Consider the following 26,250-nt stretch of genomic DNA (forward strand, 5'->3'; position numbering starts at 1 on the left):
TCCAGCTGGGTGTACAAAGCGAGTGAGGCCTCTTGGGGCCAAAGCGTTAGCAGGTGCAAACACCATAGACAAAGGGCTGAAATCTGCTCTCATTCACAGTGGTGTGAATCTAGGGTAACTCCATTCACTGCAGTAAATGATGACAGAATTTGGCCCCAGTAGCACTGGGGATGATGCTGGGATAAATGGAAAAAAATGCAGTGTGGGGCTGTGTTAGCTTATGCCCTCCTGTTAATTGCTTTTCCTGTTTCCCCACTGCTGAGCCTGATTCCTCCACCCCTGCCCTGCACCTTGGGTCATTGCTCACTTCTCTGCACTGGGGGTGCCATGTGAGACCAGCGCAGAATGGTTGTTTCACGCTCACTCTCAACTGTGTGAATGGCATCCCACGGTGCAAGGAATCAGACTCACTCACTCCGAGATGAATTGGGCACGAGCATTTTGAGACACACCTTTTGCCTTTGCTGCATTTGAAAGGACACATAGTGAACCCTGGGGGTGCCCTGGCATAGTGGTATGGTGCCTCCTGAACATCCCCCTGCTATTTCAGTTAAGTACAGTATTGCTTTTCACTTCCTGTCCAAAACCATTGCATAGCGTATCTGTACACTGTCATGCAGCTGTTGCATTCCACTCCAGAGATGCTCCATTTCAGTGGTGGATGACGTGTTTTATTTATTCATTCTCTCACTCACTCACACACACACACACACACACACAAATCCTCTAAGATAAAAGACTCGCTAAATATCAGTTTATTACGACTTATTATTACTCAATAATGAAATTGGTAACTTCACCGGACCCAACTCGTGCTGATTGGAAAATGTCTGGGTTTTGTTCTCATGGAAAATTTCAACTGCTCAGCAAAAAGTCAAACGCTGAAATATTTCACCCCAAACATTTTGATTCCAAAACCCTGCCATGGTGCCTCATGGGAGCTGTAGTTCAGGAGCCTCATGCTCCCATTCTCCTCTATAGTCCAGGCTCCTTGGTCAAACTACCTTTCCTGTGATGCACCACAGCCTCACCTTATGGTGATGGGAGGTGGTGCATCATGGGAACCCTTAGCTTTGGTGTATCATGGGAGATGTAGTCCAGCCTGGAAGTCTAGCCCATAGACAAGAATATGGGCATGAGACAACTGAACTACAACTCCCATGAGGCACTGAGGTGGGATAGCTGAGTAGAGTTTATTTGGTTTGGGGACATTTGGCTTTTTGATGAAAACAGTCATTTTTCAGGAAAAATTCAATGTCATCAACAATCTGGTTTTCTGTCACAAAACAGTTTAGATGGAAAAGTTTTGAGCCGCCTAGAAAGCAGCTAGCGTATCATGAGCACGACCATAAATAAATCACAACAGCGACTGAATAACCTGCTGTGCATTCTCTGCCTTGCAGCCTTACAGGACGCCTTTGAGATCGTCAGCAAGATCAAAGCAGATAACATTGAGGTGGGTGACCTGCGCTGCACTCTGCAAACCATGGGCGTCCCTTTCACTGACGAAGAGTTCCAGGAAGCTCTGCAGAAAGTGACGCTGGAAAGTGAGCTGTCTGTCCGTCCGTCTGTCTGTCTGTTTTAGCAGAGCATGTGTGAGGGGAGGGGTGTACACAGGCCAGAACACAGCCAGCTGGTGCCCGCACACGTTCCAACCACTATGGGACCCCTTTGACATAAAATGCCAGGGCTGGATGCTAATCTCGGTTACACCAGGATACAGTCTAGAGCAGGGGTTCTCAGGACACATTAAACCCTGGACTGGGGGGGGGGAGGGAGGCAGCATGGGTCAGGAGCAATGGAGGTGGATGGGGGGGAGTCTGCGGGGGGGCTGAAGCCTGTGGCCGGAGCCTGCTGCCCTGCCACTCCAGGGCTGAAGACCGAAGCCAGAGCCCAACTGCCCCTGGGAAAGTGGGGAACTCATCAGCTGCCTGGTTCTCCAGCATTGTGCCCCAGGTGCAGGGCTGCCCGGGGGGGGGCAAGTGGGGCAATTTGCCCCAGGCCCCGCAGAGGCCCCCCACAAGAATATAGTATTCTATAGGATTGCAACTTTTTTTTTATGGAAGGGGCCCCCGAAATTGCTTTGCCCCAGGCCCCCTGAATCCTCTGGGTGGCCATGGCCAGGTGTCTCCAAAGGGGGGGGCGGGCCCAACCTCTGCTGGCACCCCAGCAATCAACACCAAGACGGTGCATCCAGGCGCAACAGGGAGCGGGAGCGGACACCATAACAGCCCAGGAAGCTGTGACCACAAGAAAAGCCTTTGGTGGCCACATGTGAGAAACGCTGGAGTTACTCCAAATCTGCACCAGTGTTGCTGAGAGCAGGACTGGCCCCCTGAACTGCAAAGCAGAGGATCCAGAGTGCCCATTCGCCGCATTGACCAGACTAAAACGTCGTCTCTATGTAACACATGGGCCAGACTGCCTTAGCACACCGAAATGCAAAAATCCTATGTAGCTCTGGCAGTCGTGACGAGGGTTGACTCCGCTGGTGTAAATTGGAACAGCTCCACTGAAGTCAGTGCAGCAACACCTCTTTACCCCGGCTCAGCGTCTGGCCCATTGCTGGGTTTGCCCTTTGCTCGCGTCGATCAGGAGCTGCCATATGTTGTGGTGAGGCCTCGTCCACAGGTGAAAAGTTGCACGTTATCATCGAAATTGGTTTTAAATCCGTGTAGTAAAACCTGTGCAAACCTTTAATGTTGACTCACTTAATCCAGTTTAACCTTTGCTTGAATTGGTTTAGCTCAATTCAGTCATGTACTGATGCAAGCTAAACTGATTCAGACAGGTTTAAACTGGGTTAAGTGCATTAAAGATGTGTTTTTAAAATCAGTGCAGCGAGCCCGCTGCAGGTTTTCTGAGCTAGACCAGCCCTAACTTCTCCTCTCACAGCACTTTGATCCCAGTGTAACTCTGGCAACTTCAGTGGAGTGACTCCAGATTCATGCCAATTTGCAAATGCATCCCGGTCCAGAGATCTGGCTTCTAGGCACATGGCTGAGTTGAACAAACAACCCAGTTTATAGAGCTGGGTGATCTTTCAGTATCCAAACAAAATATCCTGTGCCCGCTGTCGATCATACGATAAAACAGCTGGAGGAAATGGTCAGGCAATCGATAAAAGGCCAGATCCTCTGCTGGCGTAAATCAGTATAGCCCCACTGAAGCCTATGCAGTGACACTAATTTACAGCCCCAGAGAATCTGGCCCAAAATGTCTATTTCAGATGCTAGCCTGATTCCAGTGTGTTCCACAATCAACCCCTCTGTGTGTCTCTCTCCTCCTGTCTCTGTGTCCTTCCCCATCACCTTGCGCTTTGAACCGTTCTTTACACGGCAGAAGATGGGACGGTGAACTTCAATCGCTTTATGGTGGCTTTGGCCAACACCCGGCGCTTCTCCGAATTTTCAGGTGAGTGGGGACCTGATAGGGCGGGAAGATGGAGGGTCAAATTGTGCTGTGCTCCATAGCCCTGCCCTCCCCTGCCCCTTGTGTACTCACTCATACTGGTGCAAAGAGAGTGCATCAGATCAGAATGGGTGTGCTTCACGCTCACTTTGCACTGGTGTAAATGATGACACACTGTGCAGGGGGTCGGCGATCACTCGATACAGTAACTCCTCGCTTAACGTTGTAGTTATGCTCCTGAAAAATGCGACTTTAAGCTAAAGGATGTTAAGTGAATCCCATTTCCCCATAAGAATGAATGTAAGTAGGGCGGGGGTTAGGTTCCAGGGAAATTGTTTTCATCAGACAAGCTATATTATATATATTATACACACAATATACGTTTTAAACAAACAATTTAATACTGTACACAGCGATGATGGCTGAGGTGGTGAAGTCAGAGGGTGGGATATTTCCCAGGGAATGCCTTACTGCTAAATGATGAACTAGCAATCGGCTGAGCCCTCAAGGGTTAACACCTTGTTGTTAATGTAGCCTCTCACACAAGGCAGCATGAAAACGAGGGAGGGGAGACAGCATAGCAGACAGAGACAGACACACACCTTGTGTGTGGGAGAGAGAGAGAGCGCGAGATGCACACTGCCCCTTTAAGGAAGCTGACCCACTCTTAAGTGCATTGCCTTTTTAAGTGGATCAGGAAGTTGAAACAGCTGCTGCTGCCCCAAGCTCTCTCTGTCTCCCTCCCTCCGTGTCCCCTCCCTGCTCTATATGGAGAAAGGGTAAGTGGGGTGCAGGAGCAGGGGGGGAGGGGACACCCTGACATTAGCCCTCCCTCCTTCCCCCCTGTGCACAGCAAGCAGGAGGATCCTGGGAGCAGCACACGGCAGTGCGGGGAGGGACAGCTGAACAATTGATAGCCTGCTGGGCGGCTGCTGCACAGGGAACTTAGGGGAGCAGGGAGCTGATAGGGGGGCTGCCGGTCCACCCTGGTTCCAAGCCCCCACCAGGCTCCAATGGGCTGCTCTTCCTGCAAGCAGCGGACAAAGCAGGCGGCTGCCAAACGACGTTAGAAGGGAGCATTGCGCAACTTTAAACGAGCATGTTCCCTAATTGATCAGCAACGAAACAAGGTTAACCGGGACGACTTTAAGTGAGGAGTTACTGTACTTAAGGTGCTTGCAAGAGCTCTGCCTTATTCGGAGACTGGTTCCAACCAGCTGTGCATAACAAGATCTTCACGGGGCCCTGCCCAGACTCTGGCTGGGAAGCTCAGCCCTTAACACCATGCTGGGTAATGGAGAATGTGCTGGCAGGGAATGGGTTAAGTCCCCTGTGCCCGGATAGCGAAGGGACTCTGCTAACAGGGCGAGGGCTCCTGGAGGAATGATTCACTGGCAGCAGGCGGCTGATTGCCTGATGGAAGGGTGCACGAGCTGGAGTGGGGAGAAGGAGACGGCGGGAACCCCGAGGAAGAGGAGCTCCTTAGGGATAGCTCCAGCAAATGCACTGTTCTCTCTATGCTTCTCCCTTCATTGGGCTCTCAAAAAAACGGGGCATTTTGCAGTCACTCCTGTCGGTGCATAAACCGCACCGCTGGGATGCTTGGATTCAGGCGAGAGGTGCAGATGCTGGCGTATTATTTGTTATCCGCACTGTAGTCATGGACCCCATCGCGCCAGGTGCTGTACAGACACGGAACGAAGAAAGTCCCCAAGTCCCCGTGTAGACAGCACTAGGTCACATTCTGCCGTCGAGCTAGCTACTGCCTCTCGGGGAATGTCAGCCGTGTCACCGTAGCGTTTTAAGCATAGATAAGCCTGCAGTTAGAATGTACACGCTGCACTAGTGCTTCCCTTCCATTGCACACGCTAATGGCCACACCCAGAAGGGCTCAGTCCCCGTTTAGGCACCCAAACAAGTGGCCAGATTTTGCAGAGCTTGGTACATTGGGTGCCCTGTGGGGTGCTGAGGACTTCTAGACAACTGGGCCTCGTTTAAATGCTTAAATGGGAGCAGATCCCTTTGGAAAGCCAGGCCCCTCCTGAGCAACTGGGCTGCTTGTTCCCTCTGCGTGTCCGCAGTGCTGAAAGACGCCATTGCCGCCCTCAGCAAGATGGAAGGTGATAAGGTGGCTGTGAGTGAGGCGCTGTCCTATGTGAAGAACATGGGGATCCATTTATCCGACGACGAATTCCAGCAAGCGCTGAAGCTGGTTTCTGTGGATGGTGAGTGCGTGGGGTCAGACAAGAAATTACTCAGGACCACAGTCCCAAGTCAGTGTTGGCAACTCTTGCAATAGTCGGTGGCTTCCTTAAAGCCCCAGCTCCTTGAGTCACGTGATTATGTGAGATGTCTGGCTTTCGTTCTTTAAAAAAGTAAGTTTCTAGCCCTTGGGGTGTTGCAGGGAAAAGCTTGAAAATGTGGCCTGAGTGCAACCTAGAGGCTCAGAACCCAAAAAGGAAATTGAAACTACCTAGCGTTTCGCCCCCTGTTCTGTGGGAAGCCTGTGTAGGAAGCAGAGAACAGGAGTGATGTGTTGGTCGGTGGTAGCCTGTGTTGCTGTGGAGACAGGCATCAGTGTTCTGTACCGGCAGGAGTGTACTAAGCACTGAAACCCCTCGTGCCGCTCTTCATACCACTTCAGGGACGCTCTGCCTGCTAGCTCCTGAGTCAGGCATCCTGGGCTAGGAGACGGCACTAGGCTAGGATGTGGTCCTGGCTGGTTCTGTTCCCAGCTCTGCCACTCTCCTGCGATGTGGCCTTGCGTGAGACACTCCTTTGCCTCTGTTTCTCCTTCCACCCTTCGCTAGACTCTAGGGGACTCTCTCTCTCGCTGTGTGTTGGTTCAGGGGTGCCGGAAGGGGGGGGGGCAAGGGCCCCCTCACTTTTTACTGGTTGTAGGGAGAAGAGATGGGGGGACGGGCGGAGAGGAGCGAGCAGAGGGCAGTGCGAGAGCAGGGCTTGGGTGGGAATGGGCAGCGTGGGGGCTCAGGGAGCAGGAGTGGCGTGGCACGGGGTGGGCGGGGCCATGTTTCCAGCACCTGTGGTCCCCCCACTTTTAGGGTGCTTCCGCCACTCCTGTGTCGGTCCAGCACTTGGGTGGTGCTGTTGATTGGTAACCTGAGCTCTTCTCTCCGTTGCAGCTAACGGGAAGGTGTATATTAAAGATTTCATTGAAGTCCTGACCAAAAGCCCGCGGTTCTCCGAGCTGTTAGGTGAGTGGGGGCTCAGGCGGATGTTAAGGAACGCAGCACATAGGCCCGGGCTCTTTCTCAGTGGGCTCGGACACTCGTTTGATTCAGCCAATCCATTTCCAGCATTTGGTGACCTTTGAAACCAGCTCCGTTAGGTGCTCTTAACACAAGGGGCCTGAATTTCCCCTGCTATACGCTCCAGGCAGAGAGGTGGGAAACGGGGCTGAATTCGCCCATAAAAAGCAGGTTGATTTTCAAGCTGTTGCATGCAATCTGGATGAACAGTCCTGGGGCCAGATCCTCAGCTGGGGTAAATCAGCCATAGCTCCACTGAGGTCAATGGGCCAGATCCCCAGCTGGTGGAAATCGATGTCGCTACAGTCAGGTCGTTAGAGCGACATCGATTTATGCATGATTTACATCTGGCCCCTCGGATCTTAAAATGGCTCCTGCCTTTCAGATTAAGGGGTGTCTGTTAGCAAGAACTCAGTGTTAGCCAGCAAAACTCTTCCTGCAGGGCAGCAATCCCCCAGCAGGACAAGAGGGATTTTAAGGCTCTGGGACTGTACAAGAAATGAAAATTGGGTGAGCAGAGGCACATCATACACCAGATTGTGCTCTCAGTCACACTGCTGCAAGCCAGGCCTGACGTTCCCAGATTTACACCAGTGTGAAATCCGAATCAGGCCCTCGATTTCTAAGAGCATGACGTGGTGGCAACGTTTATTGCTCTTCAATTAAATATCCAAGCGGGGAAGGTAAAAAGGCGGATTTGTTAGTCAGAGGAACCTGTTATGTGTTTACTTGTCACTGAAGACGAGCTGAGAGCTTTGATCCTAATATAAAAACAGTCTCTGAACATTCCCAGCTACCTGCTCCCGGGGTGAGGGAGGTACTGCAGTGTGCATGTGTCACGTACACTGGTCACTCACCTTCTGCCAAATGGGGTGTCGGAGCTGCACGTGTGTGTGTGTGTGTGTGTGATTATGTCGCCCTCTAGTGGCTGCAGCCTACAGAGGCGGCTGGGTCTAACACCAGTTGCAGCAAGAGAGATGCTTCTTCAGGTGGAGTGCTAGAGACTTGTGCTATTGGAGCAGAAGGCTCTCAGTTCTCCCTCTAGTCCCACCCAGGAATTCAATGTCGTTTTCTTCACCAGCAAAGGCGGTCATATTGGCTAACTCATGTTATCTACCATGGCTTCAACCCCATTTCACCCCAGCAAACGTCTTCAAAAGTGTTAACCTCTGTCTACCCTAGAGGGAAAATCACGGTAGCTTACATGATGCCAGCCACAACTTCTTTCTCCCATTCAAGACAAGGCCAGTGCAATGCAGCTGAGTCTGTATTGAGGGGTCAGATAAGAGCAGAGAACAAACTGGCCAGTTTCCCGTAAGCTAGTGAGCTCCGTGCGCAGAACTCCCTGTTCTGGTCCCGACACCGGGCGCTCCACTAGGGCATTGACTCTGGATTGGCTGCCATGTTCTACCTCCCGTCCCTCCGGGCGCTAGTGTCCTACCAACGGCCCCGCTGCCGTGTGCTCTCTCCATGGCTGCAGTGCTGCGGGACACCATTAAAGCCATGAGCCGGATTCGGGGGGATCTCATTGACGTGCAGGACCTGGAGAGAACCCTGACCAACATGGGCATCCATCTGAGCAAGACGGAGTTCCAGGAGATGCTGGAGTCTGTGACCGTTGACAGTGAGCAATGTCGGGGCTGCCCTCTTGGCCTGGGGGAACCAGGCTCTCCTGCTCCTCGACCTCCATCCCCAGGCAGCACGGAGCCATGGAGCCTCTCGACCCCCCCAGCTGCATGTGCACGGGAGAGGGGGGCCGTGACTCTGACACTGCCCATGAGGCACATAGGGGCTCAATCAGCCAGAATTCCTTCGGGGAGGGTCAGCTGCAGCATGGCCCCCATCTCCATATTAAGCCCAAAGACTGGAGGCGGGAGGGTTCCTAACTCACAGCCCTGGGTGTTTATCAGTTTAAGGGACTCGTTCCCAATCTGGGACCTCGTAAGCACCAATCCGAAGCCCCAGTGCGCCCTCTGGATGGCCGTTTTCGGACGTCAGCCCCCGTGTGCCCAGGGCCCCGTCCGCCCCACGGCTGAACCCCCTTTGCCTTGCAGAAGATGGAAGAGTGAAGTTGGAACAGTTCATGACGCTGGTGTCCAAGATGCGGCGCTTCTCTGCGCTGGGAGGTGAGCGAGGGCCTGGATGGGAGCGAACGTCAAGCTGGGGAGAGAGGGGAGAACCTGGCCCTGCCCTCGCCCCTCAGGGGGCAGAGAGCCAATGCAGCTGGCCATGCTCCAGCCTTTGCTCATGCAGGGAAGTGACTGGGGATAGGGGGGTGCATGGGCTGACAGCCAGGACACCTGGGTTCTAGTCCCAGCTCTGCCACTGACCTGCTGTGTGCCTCAGTTTCCCCTCTGTCTTGTCAGGTCTTCAGGGCAAAGAGTGTCTGTTCAGTGCTCAATGTGACAGGGTCCCGATTTCAGCTGGGGCCTCTAGGTGCCAATAACAACCTGTGCATCACAAAAAGGTCCTTCCCTGGCTCTCCCCCACCCCAATGCCTGCACAGCTGAAACGCTAGCAGAGTTTTGTACCTGGAACCTGCTTCTTCCCAGCTCCTGGCTTTCTGAGGCTGGCAGCACATGAGTTCTGCAGGCCTGGTCTCTATCTGCCCCGGGAGCCCTCTTCTTGGGCTGGGTTCCTAGCAGCTGGAGCAGCCAGCGCGTTAACCCTGCGGGCGCTGCCGTCTGTGGCTTGCTTTGCCTCCTCCGTTTCTTCACTTTCAGGTAACAGAGCAGCTGGCCTCAGAGGGACAGTGGCTCAGTGGTTAGGGGCGTAGGCTGTGACTTGAAATTGAACCTGGGTCTTCCTTCCTCTGCCCCAAACTTCCTGTGTGCCCATGGTCATGTCACTTCACCGCTCTCTGGCTGGGTAAATACATTGAAGATGGCGAGGTGATCGAGCGCTAGGCTCCGGGCTGTATAACCCGGCTCTCCCCTCCCCTGCTGTCTAAACTTCACCTTATTTTCTATAAAGGGATGAGCCTGTTCTGCTTCCCCTGGGTACCGTTGTAGCCGCTCTGTTCTAATCCGAGGAAAGAGTCGAGCCCTCTCTTCCCATCTGGCGTCAGTGCTGCAATCAGGGCTTCCTACGTCTCTGTCACCCTTCCCCTCGTGCCATGACTTGCACCAGTCCGGAGCTGCCTCGGCAGGGGGGTAGTTGGCTGCACACAGCGTAAGGCAATGGAGAAGCATCGCCGGCGCCAGGCCCCAATCCAAACGAGGTCTCTCCCTGTCCGCAGCCCTGAACAACGCCATCCAAGCCTTCGGGCAGATCAAGGAGGACCGGGTGAAGATCTCGGAGCTGGAGTCGTGTCTGCGCCACATGGGGGTCCACTTAGCCAAAGCGGAGATAGAGGAGGTGACCAAGTCCCTTTCTGTTTCCAGTGAGTATTTCAGCGACCGCAACCAGCGGGGTCTGTAAGTCCCAGCACGTGCTTCGGCTTCCCTGCGTTCGGCTGCCTGAATGCAGAGGATCTCGCTCTTTGCGTGGCCGGCTATGTGTTGGGAAGGACAAAGTGACTCCTTAAAGACAGACGCCCGCACAGGCAGCATTTAACTCTTGCCTTGCCGGTAACTATGACCTTGTGTTTCTCTGGTTACACTTCCTTGCTGGCTGGAGCAGGAAATGGTCTGAGTCCTTGAAGCTGCTTGTGGGATTCCTTCTCCTCCAGACAAATGGAAATTCATGTGGAGAACAGAGGAGGCCACAGAAGAAAATTCCGGGGCCTAAATCACACTGGCTCGTGCCCCACCCCCTTGTATACCCCAGTTCTGCTCAGTTTGGGGCACATGCTACACCCACTTTACATGACATGAGATGCAGCCGGCTAAGATCAAACCTGTATTCATACGTCAGATTGGATGGTGTCACTCATCACTCTGGGCCTGATTCTGGTCCAACGCTGGCGTAAACCCTAGAGGAGCCCCATTGGCTCCAGTAGGCTTACTCTGGATTGACGCCTGTCGGAGGCCAGAATCGGGCCCTTCGTCTTCCCAATCTTGCCGCTCCTCTCCCTGAGCACCTGAACTGTGCTTTCCCCTGCAGAAGACGGGACCGTGGATATTAAAGAACTGATGTCAGCCTTGACGGGTACCAGGCGGTTCTCCAACTTCGTAGGTAAGAACCTCCCAGTGCAGAGTGGTGGGTGGAAGGCCATCCAGGGGATTGGGTTCGCTGTTGTTTTGATATGGGTGTATACGCTTCGGTTCACCCATTGCTATCGGATGTTGTGGTATCATGGGCCTCACCCTGCCTGACCTTACACCAGATAGGAATAGCTGCATTGAAGCCAAAGCAAAACAGGTGGGAGATCAGAATCCAGCCCCGTTTGTCCTCTTTGTACGCCAGCTGCAGCCTAGCACGCAGTTTAATCTCTGTGTTGTTAGGAGCGTTGAACATGCAGAGCATGATTCTCCATGAGCCAGCCCCTTGGGGGGCCACTGCAGGGCGCCATGCAGGGCTGAGGCCCTGGTAGTGTTACCCTCCCCGCTCTGACTTCTGGGGACAAGTCTGCTCCGGGGTGGGGGGCTTCCCGGTCAGCGGTGGATTAGCCATCGGGTCAACAGGACCCCGGCCAATGGGGGGACCCCAGAAAAATGGGCGCCTCCGTGCTCTGACCCGCTCCACCCACCTGGTGCTCGTGCCAGGGAGCGTGGGAAGCCCTCCATGGCCCGACCCTGCTCCCCGGCAGGAGCACCGGACAGGTGGGGGAAGTCCCCTGCGCCTCAACCCTGCTGCCCGGCAGGCGCGCTGCAGGGGGAGGGGTCCCCCCTTGCTCTGGCCCAGGGCCCCATAAACCCCTAATCCACCTCTGTTCCCAGTGATCCCCTGGGACCCACCGGGCGGGGGTGGAGAGTGGCTGCAGTCTCGGGGTGGCTGTGAGAATGTGCTGATTCAGCATCCTCCAGGAAGGCTTCTTCAGAGCCCCGTCCCCAGCTCCTGGCCGCCCTTGCAGGGCAAAGCAGCAAGGTGGGGACAGGGGCCGGGACCAGCCTCCGGGCGGATCTTGCTCCGGGGCATAGGAGGTGTGACTGGCGCCAGCCAGAGGGGCCAGATCTAAAGCCCCCGGGTTCGGACCATGAGCACTCATGGGCCTCCCGTTCTGCGACCCTCTGCAGCGGTACAGGAGGCCATCCGGGCCGTCAAGCGCGTCGAAGAGGACGAGGTGGAGGTGAGTCACCTGGCCACCAGCCTGAGCGCCTTGGGGCTGCGCCTAGCCAACGAAGTAATCGGGAAAGTGCTGAGGTCGGCTCACGTGGACGGTAAGCAGAGCGGGGTGGAGCCCGTGCCTTGCGGGTGTCGCACAGGCCACCTCACAAGGTCTGCCAACCTCGGAGATGCTCCGGCGGTTTGCAAACCTCCAGTGTTCCCATCCCAGCGTTACAGCTGAGGGGGTTGCCCAGGGGACAGGGGCAGAGTTCGGCCTGGAACCCAGGAGTCCTGACTCCCAGAGCTGTTCTCTAACGCTACACAACCCAGAGCTTGGCATAGAGCCTAGTAGCCATTATGCTCGGTCTCTAACCACTGCACCGTGCTCCCAGGAGTTCAGGTGAAGACGCACCAATAAAACCTCGCTGAATTCTTGCTGTTCAACTCGCCTTCCAGGACAAATCCGCTGGTGCATGAAGGCAGCCAGCCAGGGTGGTAGAGTCATAGACTGATACTGGGTAAATAGAATCGGGACTACCTGATGTCTTCACACCTGATTTCACGTCTCAGTGACAGCTTTTTGCGATTTCAAAATGTGCAGAGTAATGGGAGAATGAATTAGGGGGAGGGAGGATTGTTCCATTTTTTGGATATAAACCAGGAAAGGAATCCGACTAAGAGTACTGTACGTGTCCAAATGTTTCCTAGCTACTTGTAACACGGTTACTGGGAATGTTCTGAGGACAGAACTGCAGATCGGGACTCCTGGGTTCTGTTCCTAGTTTTCCACTCACTTCTTGTGTGATGCCAGGCTACTCACTTAGCACCAGATCCTCAAAGGTATTTAGGCATCTAACTCCCATTTGAAATCAATAGGAGTTAGGCGCCTAAATACCTTAGAATCTAGGCCTTGATTGCTCTGTGCCTCAGTTTCTCTATCTGTAAAATGGACGTGATGACGTTGGCTGACCCACAGGGAGTAAGTATATAAAGTGTTACATGCCAAGTGTCCGAAGAGCTGAGTGTTACTGTTACGGGTTCCCCTAGAACGTGTGGGGTGAGCGTCAGATGGGTTAGGATTTTGTTACTTCCTCTGGTGGTGCGAGGGGGCCTGAAAGTGAGTGTTACCAGACAGGAGAGTATAAGAGACAAAAATGGGGCTTTCTTGCTAAAGAGCAGCATGAAGCAGATAAACCGGGGTGCCTGGGTGAAGGGTTTGACTTCATGGGATAACTTGGGTGGCAGGACGTTGTAAGAGATCAGCCAGGCTTGTTCTCTGGCTGATCCCCTGGGCCCAATATCCCAGCTTTCTATCCAGATCTGCATTCGAACTTCCCCAGACTCCAGCGGTGCTGGGATCAGAGGCCGTGGTGCTCTGTGCAAGGCCAGGCAGGACAATGCCTTCTCCCCAGACACCTACCTTACGTGCTGGTTTGCCGCGCTGCCGGGGTCTCGAGCTGGCAGTCATTTCTTTGAGGTTCTAAAGGACATTCCTAGGGAGGCACGATAGGACTCAGAACGACGTGAGTTCAAAGCGGGGGCTCTTCCAGCTTCCCCGTGCTGTGCCCTGACCAAGGTGGCTCTTGAGATGCCGTAACTCCGAATGGTGCCTAGTCCCTCTCGCCAGGCAGCTTTGGAAGCCGTTTGCCAGCATTCTGGGCACTCCTGGGTCGCATCCGGTGTTTGTTGGGAGCCTGTTCCCTCCCCAGCTGTCCTGCCTTTCTCCTTGCAGAGGCCGGGAGGGTCAAATTCACCGATTTTATGAGAGCTCTCTCCAGGAGCCAGCACTTCATCACATCGCCAGGTAAGAGCCAGTCTCCTAATGAAGGGTGGACGATGGGCAGGGAGGCTAAACAGGCCATGGGTGTCCTTGGAACAGCCCGGTTCTTTCCGTGTGCAAACATCCCCCACAGTCTTTCACTTTGCTGCCCCATGAGTGCAAGGACTCCCAAGACATCCAGCATCCAGGCGGAGAATGACAGGAGCCTGCAGCTCATCCCACAATGCCCTGCAGCTTTGGGTCCTGCCTGGGATGAGTCCTGCTCTGCTCGCATCAACTAGGTCGTTTGGGCTCGGAGATCTTGCTACCTCAGCTGTTCCGCCTGCTTTTTGTCTTTCGTGCTGGTAACAAATCTATCCAGATCCGTTTCTCTGTAGCTGCGGTGTTGTGCGTTGGCATTCAGAGACAGGCCAGAAGGGACCAGCTAATCGGGCCTGCTGCCTAATGCTGACCATAGAATTTCAGGATGGCACCTGTAGGCCCATCCTCCTGCTCTCCCCGTAGCTAAGCCAGTGGCCCTTGTTTGCCAGAGGGAAGTCCTGGCCGCTTGCTGACTCCATCCGGCCTGTTGTCTGTGTGCCCGCAGCCCTGCAGGATGCCTTTAGCATCATCGGCAAGCTGGAAGGCGAGAAGATTGGCATTCAGGACCTGAAGTCTGTGCTGAGCAACTTGGACATCAGTTTGTCCAGCGAAGAGCTCTCCGATGTGCTCCAGTTATGTCCTGTCGATGGTGAGTATTTACCTCAGGGGGGTGCCGTTTCTACTCGTTGACGTGCATCCATGGTCTGTGTAACAGAAGATCTTTTGACCGTCTACAAAAACAACGAGGAATCTGGGGCACCTTGAAGACTAACAGATTTATTTGGGCATAAGCATTTGAAGAAGTGGGTTTTTTACCCACGAAAGCTTGTGCCCAAATAAATCTGTTAGTCTTTAAGGTGCCACCGAACTCCTCGTTGTTTTTGTGGATACAGACTAACACGGCTACCACTCTGATATTTAATAGTCTAGAATCCCGCTGCTGTAGCCAATGCTCTGTGCTTCCTGATGTTACCATTCCTCTTTCCCCAGTGTTATGTCCTGGCTGGCGGGTATGGGTCACTGCTGCCATCTCCAGGGGAGAAGCAGCGCTGCTCTGTCATGCTTCATAGACTCTATACTGCGAAGGAGACTCTCTCGCAGTTCCAGTGGCCAGGCTCTGGGCTTATGGCAACAAGGATTTCTGTCGTTGCTGCGACATTCCGAGCCGCTGTGGCGGCAGACGTGTTGCAGGAGGCCGAGATGGTAACGTTAGAGCGTTAGCTCATCGCTAACCACAATCTCCACCCGTGTTCTTTATCTCGCAGACAGCGGGAAGGTGAACCTGAAAGATTTCATCAGGGCAGTGACCTCCACCAGGCGCTTTGCAGAATCTGTGGGTGAGTGAGCGCTGTGCTGGGCAGAGAAAGGAGGCCAGATTGGCTGATGTGCTCTGGCAATGCAAAGCAGACGTGAAGTTGCTCCAGCCAAGGTCCCAGCTGCTTTGCATGGGAGAAGTCACCCAGAACCGCTGGAGCAGACTGGGGAATCTAGCCCCTAGACTGCAACTGACGTGTCATATAATTGTCACTTTCTGGTGAGTTCACGCAGGCAGGCGCTGCACGGCCTCGTGCATCCTTGTGGAGAAGCCCTGCTGTGGTCTTCAGGGCTGTGCTTGGCAGGGTTTCCAGAACCAGATTGAACAGCTGCCATGCGGCAAAGTCTTTGCTCCCCTGGAGGCCTGAATCTGCATCTTTCCCTTCGAGGCTCCTAAATCTCTCCAGTGCACTAAGCATTTTCCAGGTGCAACACTGTAAAGATGGAGCCAGCCCCAATCCTGCCCTCTCTCCCGCTTTGACCGTTGAGCAGCTGTTGATCCAAGGCCCTGATCCAGCACTCGTTGAAGTCCATGGGAATTTTTCCATTGACTTTTTAATGGAGCTGGCTCAGGCTGTGAGTGAGGGTAACACACATGGGGGTCGTGTGCCGTAGCTGAGCCCACTGCAGCCCTGGGAGGTTGGGGCTGTTTACCTGATTTCCGTGGGGTGACAACATTTGAGTTGCAGGTTTCTGGATGATCTTTAAGCCTTCGGAGCAAACACACACTGTTACGTACTGTTGACGTATCAAGAAGAGGCATCGCGAACCAGCCAATTACAAAACTCCCAGCAACTTCAGGGAGGCAGAGGCTATGGGGGAAATCCTGTCCTGTGCAGAGGGCCCAGCACGAGGTCCGTGCATCACTTAAGTCCCACTGAAGCCCTCCAAAGGGAGTGTCCGTGGTGCAGAGGCCTGGGCGAAGGGTGAATTTCACCCTATAATAGCAGGATCCTCTCCTGGCCCCCATTCAGCAGCACACTTGGGCATGTGCTTAGCTTTCAGCATGGAACTCAAGTGCGTGCGTAAGCACTTTGCTTGAGCACTTCCACGGTATCCCTGTGTGGACGGCGTCAAGGACGGGTTAGATCATGGAGTCTGAGTCCTGCCCCCCTCCCCCAACCCCGAAGCAGTCCTCCCAGTGTAGACACATTGACTTTCTCAGGACAGTGTATAGGAAGCTTCCTCTGCCACTGCTTCGGCCGTGCCAGCCTCCAAGACCGGCTGGCCACGCCCTTCTCTTTGCTGTCCCCGATGCCGTAGCAGATATGTTTCATGTGCACCCCGCCGTGCGTTGGTTGTGTCCCCGCAGGGCTGCAGCTCACCTGCCTGGCCATCAGCAAGCTCAAGGATGACCACTTTGACCTCCACGACCTCGAGTCCACCCTGAGCGGCATGGGGCTCCGTCTAGCGAAGGAGACGCTGACGGAGGTGATGAAGACAGCCAGTGCCGACGGTGAGCATGTCAAGCCTCCGCGTGGGCTTCAGCGGGGTGTGTCTTGCTTAGGTATGTCCTGTCCCCTGGGGCTGGCGTGCACATGAACAGGCTCAGGTGGGACGTGCCTCTGCAGTGGATGTATGGGACAGGGGTGAATTTCAGCCATGCGTCCGTCCCTTTATGTGTGTGGCCTCGTCTAGCAGGAGAAGTCCTCTGCCCGTTTGAACCCGTTGGTTTGTGATGGTCTAGCTGCGTTCCTCATACGCTCATAGATGCTAAGGCCGGAACGGGCTGCCTAGGCTGACCACCTGCGTAATGCAGGCTGGAGGAGAATTTCACCCACTGATTCCTGAGTGAGCCCTTATCCTTGCAGAAAGAAGAGTGTCTTTGATCCCAGAAATTCAGTGGGAACCACCCTGCAGGCCAGGTTGAATTTTAAGGCTACGGGACTGTGTAGTTTAGGGGAATATTTTCAAAGGGACCAGGAGCAGTGAGGGGCCCAATACCCATTGGAAAGAGAATGGGAGCCAGACGCCTAACTCCCGTTTGTACGTCGGAAAATCTTCCCTGTCAAGGTTCCTTCCCCACTCTGAACTCTAGGGTACAGATGTGAGGACCCGCATGAAAGCCTCCTAAGCTTATTTACCAGCTTAGGTTAACAGTAAGCTGCCACCACCAAGCGTGTTCCAAATCTCACTTGGAACTCTGCCTTTCCCCAAAGATTTCCCAAGTCCCTAACCCCCCCCCCTTTCCTGGGCGGATTTGAGACTAATTCCTTCCCCCCCTCCCCCAATCCTTACACCCCTTTTCCTGGGTAGGCTTAAGAGTATACCCTCACCAATTAGTCCTGGTGAACACAGATCCAAAACCCTTGGGTCTTAAAACCATGAAAAATCAATCAGGTTCTTAAAAGAAGAATTTTAATTAAAGAAAAAGGTAAAAATCATCTCTGTAAAATCAGGTGGAAAATAACTTTACAGGGTAATCAGATTCACAGAGGAACTCCCTGTAGCCTTAGGTTCAAAGTTACAGCAAACAGAGGTAAACCCTCTAGCAAATGGAACGTTTACAAGTTGAGAAAACAAAGATAAACCTAACCCGCCTGGCCTGGCTGTTACTTACAAGTTTGAAATATGAGAGACTGGTTCAGAAAGATTTGGAGAGCCTGGATTGATGGCTGGTCCCTCTTAGTCCCAAGAACGAACAACCCCCAAAACAAAGAGCACAAACAAAAGCCTTTTCCCCCCTCCTAAGATTTGAAAGTATCTTGTCCCCTTAGGGTCAGGTGTCAGCCAGGTTACCTGAGCTTCTTAACCCTTTACAGGTAAAAGGATTTTGGTGTCTCTGACCAGGAGGGATTTTATAGTATTGTACACGGGAGGATTGTAACTGTTCCCTTTATAGTTATGACATCCCCCGAGCTCTTTAAGGTCCCTCCTTGTTCTCCCTTTCCCCCTCTCTCCATCGCTCCAGTTTCTGTGGGCAGTTCTTTGGGACAGGACCTCGCCTTCCTACCCGTCTGTAAGGCAACTAGCGAGACTGCTACAGCTGTGTAAACAGGGGTGCGCAGTTAAGAATAGCGCTCGGTGTGCCCGGGACACGCATCCCCGGTGGCAGCCTTCGATTGCCTTACCTTGGTACAGATACATTCCTCTTTAATTCAGAGCCTCTCTTGGAAGGGCAGGGGAATTCTAAACCAGCATTTGTAACAGCTTTTCGCGTGCTGTAATACTGAAACCGCGGTGCTGTGGCTCTCAGCCTTTCTCACCCAGCAGATTTCCCAATCTGAGCAGAGCTGGGTGCCTGCAAACCCTTGACTCCTCTCCATCACCAGGCTGAGAACCCCGAGATACAGCCCACAGGTTTTGTCTGTCTTTCTATCCGTTAGCTTCTGTCCATCATTCTGTCCACATCTGAACTTTGCTTTACCTTGCAGACAACGGGAAGGTGAATTTCAGAGAATTCATAACAGTTTTAACCCAACTGCCTCATTTCCCTGAAGTTACTGGTGAGTAAGAGCTTTCAAGGAAATCAGGATTGTGGGGGGACCAGATGTGGAATTTCATTTCAATCATTTGGGGCCAAATTCTGCCTGGGACGCCAGTCTAGATCAGGAGTTATTCCACCAACGGCAATGCAGTTATACAGGGCAACAGTCGATTGCCCAGAACTTTCCCATCTACCCTGTCGGCAGGTGTTGATCCTGCTGGGAAAGGGTTAAGCAGAACCTACTCTGAGCTCCTGGATATAAGGGAGGTGGGAGGGGCTCTCTATAGAAGGAGAGGATCAAGGGTGTGGGCTGAGCAGTCCTCTGGGAGGAACCCTAGAAGCAGCCAAACGTGATGAGAAGGCTTGGGCAGAACTTTACGGGTCTGACCCAAAGCCATGGAGTATTTCCATTGGCTTCAATGGGCTTTACATCAGGCCTTTTGTTGTTTTATGGTTGGTTTCTTTGGGTGAGGTTCTCAAAAGGGGCCAGTGCCCAGCAGGAGACACCATGAAGGTTCCTGATGTTCAGAAAGTGCCCCACACCCACCCTCTGAAAAAATCCCCCTTCTGTGGGTGCCTCAAGGCGGGAGCCCCAAAAATCACTGGTTTCTTTTGAAAACCTCACCTGAAAACCAGACCTCAGGATGGGGAGGCGAGTTCAGATTCAGCGCAGCACGTGGGCTGTGTTTGACTATGTAATTCTGGGGCGTGGGGTGTTGTGCACATGGGGGAATAGGGAGGGGCAGGATTGGTTGGCCCCTGTTTCCCCCAATCCTCTCAAGAGCAAAGCAAGACAAATTTTGCACTGGAGCTCTTGTGTGGACAGAACTCTTTGTGTTCCCCGTGCACGTTGCAGTGCTGAAGGACGCCTTCGACGCGATGAGCAGCATCAAGGACGATAACATCCGTGTCGATGCGCTGGACTCCACCCTGGCGAGCATGGGAATCGTTTTAACAGAGGAGGAGCGACGCGAATTACTGGCGTCGGTTACGATCGCTGGTGAGCACGCTTTCCCCTGGTGAACGGCGTGCGTAGGCAGGCCAGACGTGAGCACGTAGGGCCTTTCCAGAGGTCTGTGTGTACAAGAGCACGTGCCAGCCTGTGAAAAGAGAAACTTGGTCTGTAATAAGCCTTCTGTTGTGTAGTAGAATTCCTGGTTTGCTAGTATATGAAACTGTAATAATAATACCCAGCTCTCGTATAGTGCTTTTCCTCCCTAGATCTTCGAGGGTTTTATAAGGGAGATCAGTGCATTATCCGGAAAGCTGTGGCACAAAGTGGTAAAGTGACTTACCTAAGGCCATCTGGCGGGTCAGTAGCAGAGGTGGGACTAGCGCTCCGCTCTGAGGCCCAAGCCAGGGTTCTGTCCATTAGGCCAAGCTTCTCTCTGAAGGTCAGGCAATACACATCTCCCGCTGCCGGAGGTTTTCACTGGAGCGGTGACTAACTTCATACAGCTAAAACCAGCCGGTTCTGGGCCTGATTCCCTCTCGCCTTGTGCGGACATTTATACCGGTGCGAAAGGCGGCCGTTCCGATCTGGTAGCGTTGCACACCACCAGCGCTGGCTGACTTCGGCCCCCCATTCACCCCGTGTGCGCACGGTGCTCAGCAGAGCAGGTGACCACACAAGGTGCTGGGCAGTGGAGTGCTGGGCCTGGAGTGAGCATCAGCGGACTGACTCGTCGGGCTGGACTCTCACTGATATGAAGGTCCCTTTAGATCTCCCTGGCGGGAGGGAAGGGTAATTTACTGGCACTTTCAGCTCCCTTTGCACTGCCAGAGTGGGAGAAAGGGAACTTCACATCGCTGAGATGTGAGCTCTGAGGGAGAAGTGTCCCACTGACCTTTTGGGGGGGCCCCAACCCCTGAAACTAGTAGTGATGATGATAGCGCTGTGTGACCCGCACGTCTCCGCATCCCCCCCGCATAACGTCTCCGCTGTTCTGTGCCTTGCAGAGGATGGGATGGTGAATTTTAAAGACGTCATGATGTGCATGACCGGGACCCGGCGATTCACCGAGTTCGAAGGTGAGCGGGAGCTTTACCGTCGCTGAAAATGGACGGAAGGTCACCGCTGAGCTGTGAGCTCTCCCTGGAGAAGCGCCGGGAAACTCCGGCTTGGGGATAGCGCTGGCGTTTTTCACGCTCTCGACTAGTCTGAGCAAGATTCGATTTCTTCTTTGTGGGCCGGTTGTCGGCCGTGCGCTGGCCTCAGTCCAGGCTGGGATTTCCGAAGCCGCTTAGAGGCCTTTGGGGCCCAATTCCTGTTAGAAACACCTGGAAATGGGGAGCCCAAATCGCACTCCAACTCCTCCGCCGTCAGGATTGTGGGGTGCATGCGGGAATACCGTGATGGCACAGGGCGCTCCAGAGAAACCTACCAAGCCCCTAGGCGGGGCTGCAGCAGAGTCGGTGGCTCTGGCACAGAGGTGGGTCACACGTGCATTCAGCTCGGTGGCAGAGATGCACGGGGCCTGGTTTGCAGCCATCAAGGCCCCTGACGGCGAGACGGGTTCCGCTGACTCTGTTGCTGGTGGTGGAGCCTCGTTTTAAAAAAAATAGGGGGAGAACGGGGGGGGGGGAGACAAAAGTAAAGAAATGAGACGGGAGGGAAAGAAGAGGAGACGAGGGAAAAGAAGAGCCACATCTCCATTTCCAGCTGCTGGGAATTCATCTCTTCGTGCGAGTCTCTGACACGGTACTCGCTCCGCAGCTGCCAGGCCGCTGGGCCAAGCCGCTGTCCCCGGAGGCAGCCTGCTCTGCCAGCTAAGCCATCTGAGCCGCTTGGCTGCCAGCACGGGCCTAGAGAACCAAGCTCTCTGAGCACTGGAGAGTTCCCAGGGGGGTGGGATGTAGCCCAGATCACAGCTCTGGGGAGTCATCTTTAAGGAGGTATTTGGAATCGTAGCGATTCCGTTGCCTGGCCCAAATCTGTCTCTGTTGATGTAACAGCAGAGGAATTGCTGGACTGGATTGGACCAAGGGTCCGTCTAACCCGGTATCCTGTGTCTTTCAGGAACTAATAACTGATGCTTCAGAGAAAGACACAAAAAAACAAAACAAAACAAAACATCGTGAGTTACAAAATAATCCAGGAAGTTCCTTCCTAGCCCACTCACCCAATGGCTGCCTTCTGCCCTGCAGCGGGAGGGGATTTAGTGCTGAGAAAACGTGATCCAGTTTAATGGAGGAATCGATGTTCTCATCCATACACCTCTCATCAAGGAAGTTTCTCTGGTTGCTCATTAGTATTTTCAATGGCTCATCTGTGCAGGGAGTGATTCGTGAATATCTATTCTGGATTAACTCCATATGTGAATACTTTTATTCCAGAGTAAGAGCATCCACACATGGAGTTAATCAGCAGTAGTTAATCCGCTTTAAAATCACACCCTGCTTTATTCCAGATTAAGTTTCAAATGTAGACACACCCTTACTGTTGCCTCTGCTTTTAGAAACCGGGGCTCCCCTTCCATAATTGATTACGTTGTTTCTACAGCAACCTTGTATCCACAGTAAATAGTCCATTATTTGATTCTGGGGCTCCTCTTAAAGTGATACCCCTCTAATTTGGTGATGGGAGCGTGGATAGGAGACTTCCAGACTGAAGGGGCTCGATTCTCCATTGCCCTGTACTTTATGGAGTCGTTTGCACCATGTGCCAAGCTGCCGTTCGGATCAAGTGATGTTCCACACCTGCCGTGCCGCAGCGTCAGCGACTGCACCCGGCCACTTTAACAGAGAGCCAGGCTCAGAGACGCACTAGCTGCCCCTCTGCTCTCGCTGTCCCCGCAGCTTTGCAGGACGCTTTCAACGCACTCAGCAAAATCAGCGGAGACAAGATCGAGGTGAGCAACTTGCCGTCGGCTCTGAAGGCCATGGGGATCCATTTAACTCCCAGGGAGCTGCAAGAAGCCCTGACGTCCTGCCCTGCTGACGGTCAGTGTCTCAAGGGTTCATCTCTTGGGGTTCGGCAGAGCAAGTATCCTTGTTCTGCCCGGCCTGAGCGTATGTGGTTACTGGCTGTGTGAGAGTATGAGCTGATGCAGTGGTCCCCAACCTTTTTGTGGCCAGTAGCACATTCATGTCTTCAGAAGAGTGTGGCGGGTGCCAACAATTACTCACATAATGCAGGGCCGGCTCCAGGCACCAGTGGAGCAAGCACGTGCCTGGGGCAGCACATGCTATGGGGCCGCATTCCGTCCATTCTGCAGCGTCGGAGCGTTTTTTTTTTGTTTTGGTTTTGGGGATTTTTTGGCGCCAGTTCTGGGCAGTGCAGAGAGAAGCCGGAGAGAAGCCGGGAGAACAGAGAACACTGGCGCCCGCAGCCTGCAGCCCTGGAGTGATCTGTCCCTGGCAGGCGCGGGGCCGCAGCTTCTCTCCCCTGCTGGGCACTAGGCGGGCGCACATAAATTCCCCGGCGGGCGCCATGGCGTTCACGGGCACCGCGTTGGGGACCACTGAGCTGATGGATGTGGGATCCTCTCTACTTCTGGAATGGCCGAGGGGGAGGGCTAGGGTTCCTGGGACCGTCCGAGGAGGAGGAAAACCAGTGGGAGGGTTAGGCAGCTGGGTGGTGCATCATCTCTGGTTTGCTGGAGACAGGCTGGTATCGATGCAGGAGGCTTTGGGAAGGGAGTTAGGACCATGCTTGGAGGAAGGGCTCATGGGAGAATTTGCAGCTGAGACGCTCCGGGCCCGATTCCCTCTCCCGTAACACCAGGCCATTTCTACGGTTACTCCCCCGAAGTCATTGGAGTTACTCCAGATTTCCACCGGCGTCGCTCACCTCAGAACTGCCCTTCTGCCTGCCTGTCTCTTGGCCCGGTGGTGTCTGCTTGCCGTGCCTTTCCTTTCTGAGCCCTTCTCTGCCTTGCAGAATCGGGGAGGGTGAATGTGAAGGAATTCATGAAGGTTTTGACCAACATCCCCCGCTTCTCTGAATATGTAGGTGAGTAGCAGAGAAATCAGAGAAGCAGCTTGCTCGGGGGTGCTGATAGACTGTGTGATCAGTTGCTTGACCCCACTTTGGTTTGTTAGGATGAAACGTATTCAAGACACCCAATGATAACCAATGTCAGTCAGGTTTATTAATGAGGGACAGCAAAAAAGGGTTCTATGCAATAGCAGTCTCCGGGGAGCCGTCCCATACAGCGAAGTTACATTCACCTTACCCAGAAGCTGTTCTCCCCATTTCGGCCGGTGTGAGTTCTTACAAGTTACACATCTCCTTACACATCCCTAAAATCCAACCCACCGGTTAGCCCCAGTTCCCTAATTAGTTGTTCGGTTCCCACCTTCTCTGTGTGCTGAATACCAGCATCCCAGGTCCTGCTCCGTGAAAGTCCTTCCCTGGCTTGTACTGAGGCATAGAATGAATGTGGCTTTATTTTGGCATGTTTCCTGTCTGCTTATGCCTAATGCCTTGTGCACGTGGACGGAGTTATGGGATACTTAGCATAAGTGAACAGGATTATGGTATAGGCCAATTTAGGCTTTATCATGAGTGCACTATTTGTGCTTACGGTTATTGGTGCTTGACACATACAACGCGACCTGATATAACACGAATTCGGATAGAACGCAGTAAAGCAGCAGGGAGCCCCGGGCCCTTTAAAGCACCGCCCGAGTCCCGCTGCCGGAGCTCCAGCGGTGATTTAAAAGGTCCGGGGATTCCTGCAGCAGCTGGAGCACCGGGCCCTTTAAATCACCGCCGGGGAAGCTGGTCCAGTCCGGCATGGCGGACCGGCTCTGCCGGTACCGGACCGTACCCGATATAACGCGGTCTCACCTATAAGGCGGTGAGATTTTTTGGCTCCCGAGGACCGCGTTATATCGGGGTAGAGGTGTACTTCTATATGGTGCAGATAATACATATCAGTAATAGGAGAGATATTGCTATGCTAGCCAGCAGATGTTATTCATCAGGAGATAATGCACTGGAGTGGGACTCAGGAGACCTGGGTTCTAGTCCCAGCTCCACCCCTGGCCGCCGGGTGACTGCCCCGCTCTGTGCCTCCGTTTCCCCTTTTGTCCTGTCTATTTAGAGTAAGCTGCTCAGGGGAGGGACTCTCCTACTCCTCAGGGCCGTGCGGCTCTGAATCTCTAGGCAAAACGAATTTCTATGGAGCTGTAGCTCATCTAGCCAGGATTGAAGGCTCTGTTTTATGCATGTGGCCCTTTAAGTCTGTTGTTGTTTCCTCCACTATTAACATCCCCCTTTTGACAGCGCTGCTGGCGCTCCAGCCATTGCTTTAATCAGCCACCCCCTCTCCGGAACTTGCTTTTTACCTTGGCTGTGTGTCTGCAGCACTGCAGGACGCCTTGGAGACTGTCAGCAAGATCAAAGAGGATAAGGTCCCTGTTTCTCAGCTGGAGCAAACCCTCAACAGCCTGGGAGTTCATCTGCCCAAAGAGTCACTCCAGGAGGGGCTAACGACCGCTGCCGTTGATGGTGAGCATCTCCCATATCGGCCCTTCTGCGGGAGGGGAACGTCTGCTTGGAGGCTCCACGTTCGTACGCCGCTCAGCGCCCGGGTTCTCCGCTGTGCGTCAGAGCCTGCCGGAAGCCGAGCACGCTGGCCCTGATCCAGCAAAGCACTTACGCACGTGCTTGATGTTCAGCACATGAGCATGAGTCCCGCCAATATCCTCCAGTCAGGAAACAGAAATATACCATGTGACCTAGGGATTCAGTCACGCCTGCGTGACGATCAGAGGCCAGATATTCCCAACTGACTTCCGAAGATCAAGAATTGCCTGTAGAAAATAATCGGCAAATAACTTAGGATGTATTCGCCCAGCAATAATAGGGGGTAGTGTCTGCCTGGGGCCTTCTCAAATGCTACCTATGAATCTCCCAAAGAAAAATTGTAAATAAATAAATTAGGAGGAAAGTATGGGGGGAAATTCTATAACTAATATATGGGGGAAAGAGGCAGTACGGTCTAATGGGCAGCACGCTAGACTAGGAGTCAGGAGAGCTGGGATTTGACTTATTTGAGCGATTGGCCTGCTGGGTGACTGTAGGCAAGTCATGTGTCAGCTATATGCCTGTTTCCCCATCTGTAAATTGGAGGTAATTGTATGTACCTCCTTTGTAAAGTGCTTGGAGATCTACCTGTGAAAAGTACAGTGTATAAGGAGCTATTTCAGTAGTAAACTGTCTCTCTCATATGCCAATTTCCGCAAACGCAGTGTTTCTGTCAGCCGCTATGAGAAGCACTATATACGAGCTAGGTATTCTAACAACAACAACATCTGTCCACGGACATTTAATTTGTATTTTACAGGGGATGGAAAGGTGAATTTCAAAGACTTTCTCACCTCCTTGGGCGATACCCAGAACTTCTCTGAGCTGGAAGGTAAGTGAGGGTTTAGAAGAAAGGAAATAAACTAGGCGAATTGTAGAAATAGAAAAGGATCCAGTCCATTAGCTCTGTCCAAGAACAACGTCCACAGTCACCCATTTGCTACCAGCAGCGTACACCGGGCAAAACTGTCTCCACAGTCAACTGCAGGAACAAAATGGGAGCCTGTTCTTAAAAATCAGGCCCATTGGGTGAAATTCACCCTGAGCCAAGGCCAGTGCTCCACTAACATCCCACTTACGTTCTTGAAATGGCACTTGAGTCGAGGGGATGAATTTCACCCACAATGAATCACTCAGCAAATAGCACAAAGGCTTTAATAGCCGTAGCATTGAAATCTTCTCACCCAGCTTTGACAAGTCCTCCAGATCTGTCACTGTCACTGCCACGGCTCCCAGAGTCTGCTTATTACTATAGATAGAAGCTCTCACTATGGGTAATGAATCG

The 26,250-nt window shown here is 53.3% G+C and overlaps 2 protein-coding genes across 5 annotated transcripts in view; both read left to right on the forward strand.

The window, feature by feature from the left end:
- Positions 1–19,453, forward strand: part of LOC120392172 (EF-hand calcium-binding domain-containing protein 13-like) — a 37,690-nt gene extending 18,237 nt beyond the window's left edge. The window contains exons 13-27 of the mRNA XM_039516743.1: positions 1,404–1,547; positions 3,343–3,414; positions 5,493–5,636; positions 6,555–6,626; positions 8,161–8,304; positions 8,735–8,806; positions 9,919–10,062; positions 10,725–10,796; positions 11,798–11,941; positions 13,561–13,632; positions 14,195–14,338; positions 14,955–15,026; positions 16,316–16,459; positions 18,378–18,449; positions 19,287–19,453. Of these exons, the coding sequence (XP_039372677.1) occupies positions 1,404–1,547; positions 3,343–3,414; positions 5,493–5,636; positions 6,555–6,626; positions 8,161–8,304; positions 8,735–8,806; positions 9,919–10,062; positions 10,725–10,796; positions 11,798–11,941; positions 13,561–13,632; positions 14,195–14,338; positions 14,955–15,026; positions 16,316–16,459; positions 18,378–18,449; positions 19,287–19,453 (1,679 nt within the window). The remainder of the gene's footprint in view (positions 1–1,403; positions 1,548–3,342; positions 3,415–5,492; positions 5,637–6,554; positions 6,627–8,160; positions 8,305–8,734; positions 8,807–9,918; positions 10,063–10,724; positions 10,797–11,797; positions 11,942–13,560; positions 13,633–14,194; positions 14,339–14,954; positions 15,027–16,315; positions 16,460–18,377; positions 18,450–19,286) is intronic.
- Positions 19,454–20,405: 952 nt separating this feature from the next.
- The window catches only part of EFCAB3 (EF-hand calcium binding domain 3), a 69,290-nt gene continuing 63,445 nt past the window's right edge, over positions 20,406–26,250 (forward strand). For all 4 annotated transcript variants that reach the window (XM_039517039.1, XM_039517036.1, XM_039517037.1 and 1 more), the window contains exons 1-5: positions 20,406–20,461; positions 22,229–22,372; positions 23,313–23,384; positions 24,744–24,887; positions 25,726–25,797. In XM_039517039.1, the coding sequence (XP_039372973.1) occupies positions 20,419–20,461; positions 22,229–22,372; positions 23,313–23,384; positions 24,744–24,887; positions 25,726–25,797 (475 nt within the window). In that variant the 5' untranslated portion in view covers positions 20,406–20,418. The remainder of the gene's footprint in view (positions 20,462–22,228; positions 22,373–23,312; positions 23,385–24,743; positions 24,888–25,725; positions 25,798–26,250) is intronic.

Source organism: Mauremys reevesii, linkage group 27 (genome assembly GCF_016161935.1).
Source record: "Mauremys reevesii isolate NIE-2019 linkage group 27, ASM1616193v1, whole genome shotgun sequence".
Taxonomy (NCBI): domain Eukaryota; kingdom Metazoa; phylum Chordata; order Testudines; family Geoemydidae; genus Mauremys; species Mauremys reevesii.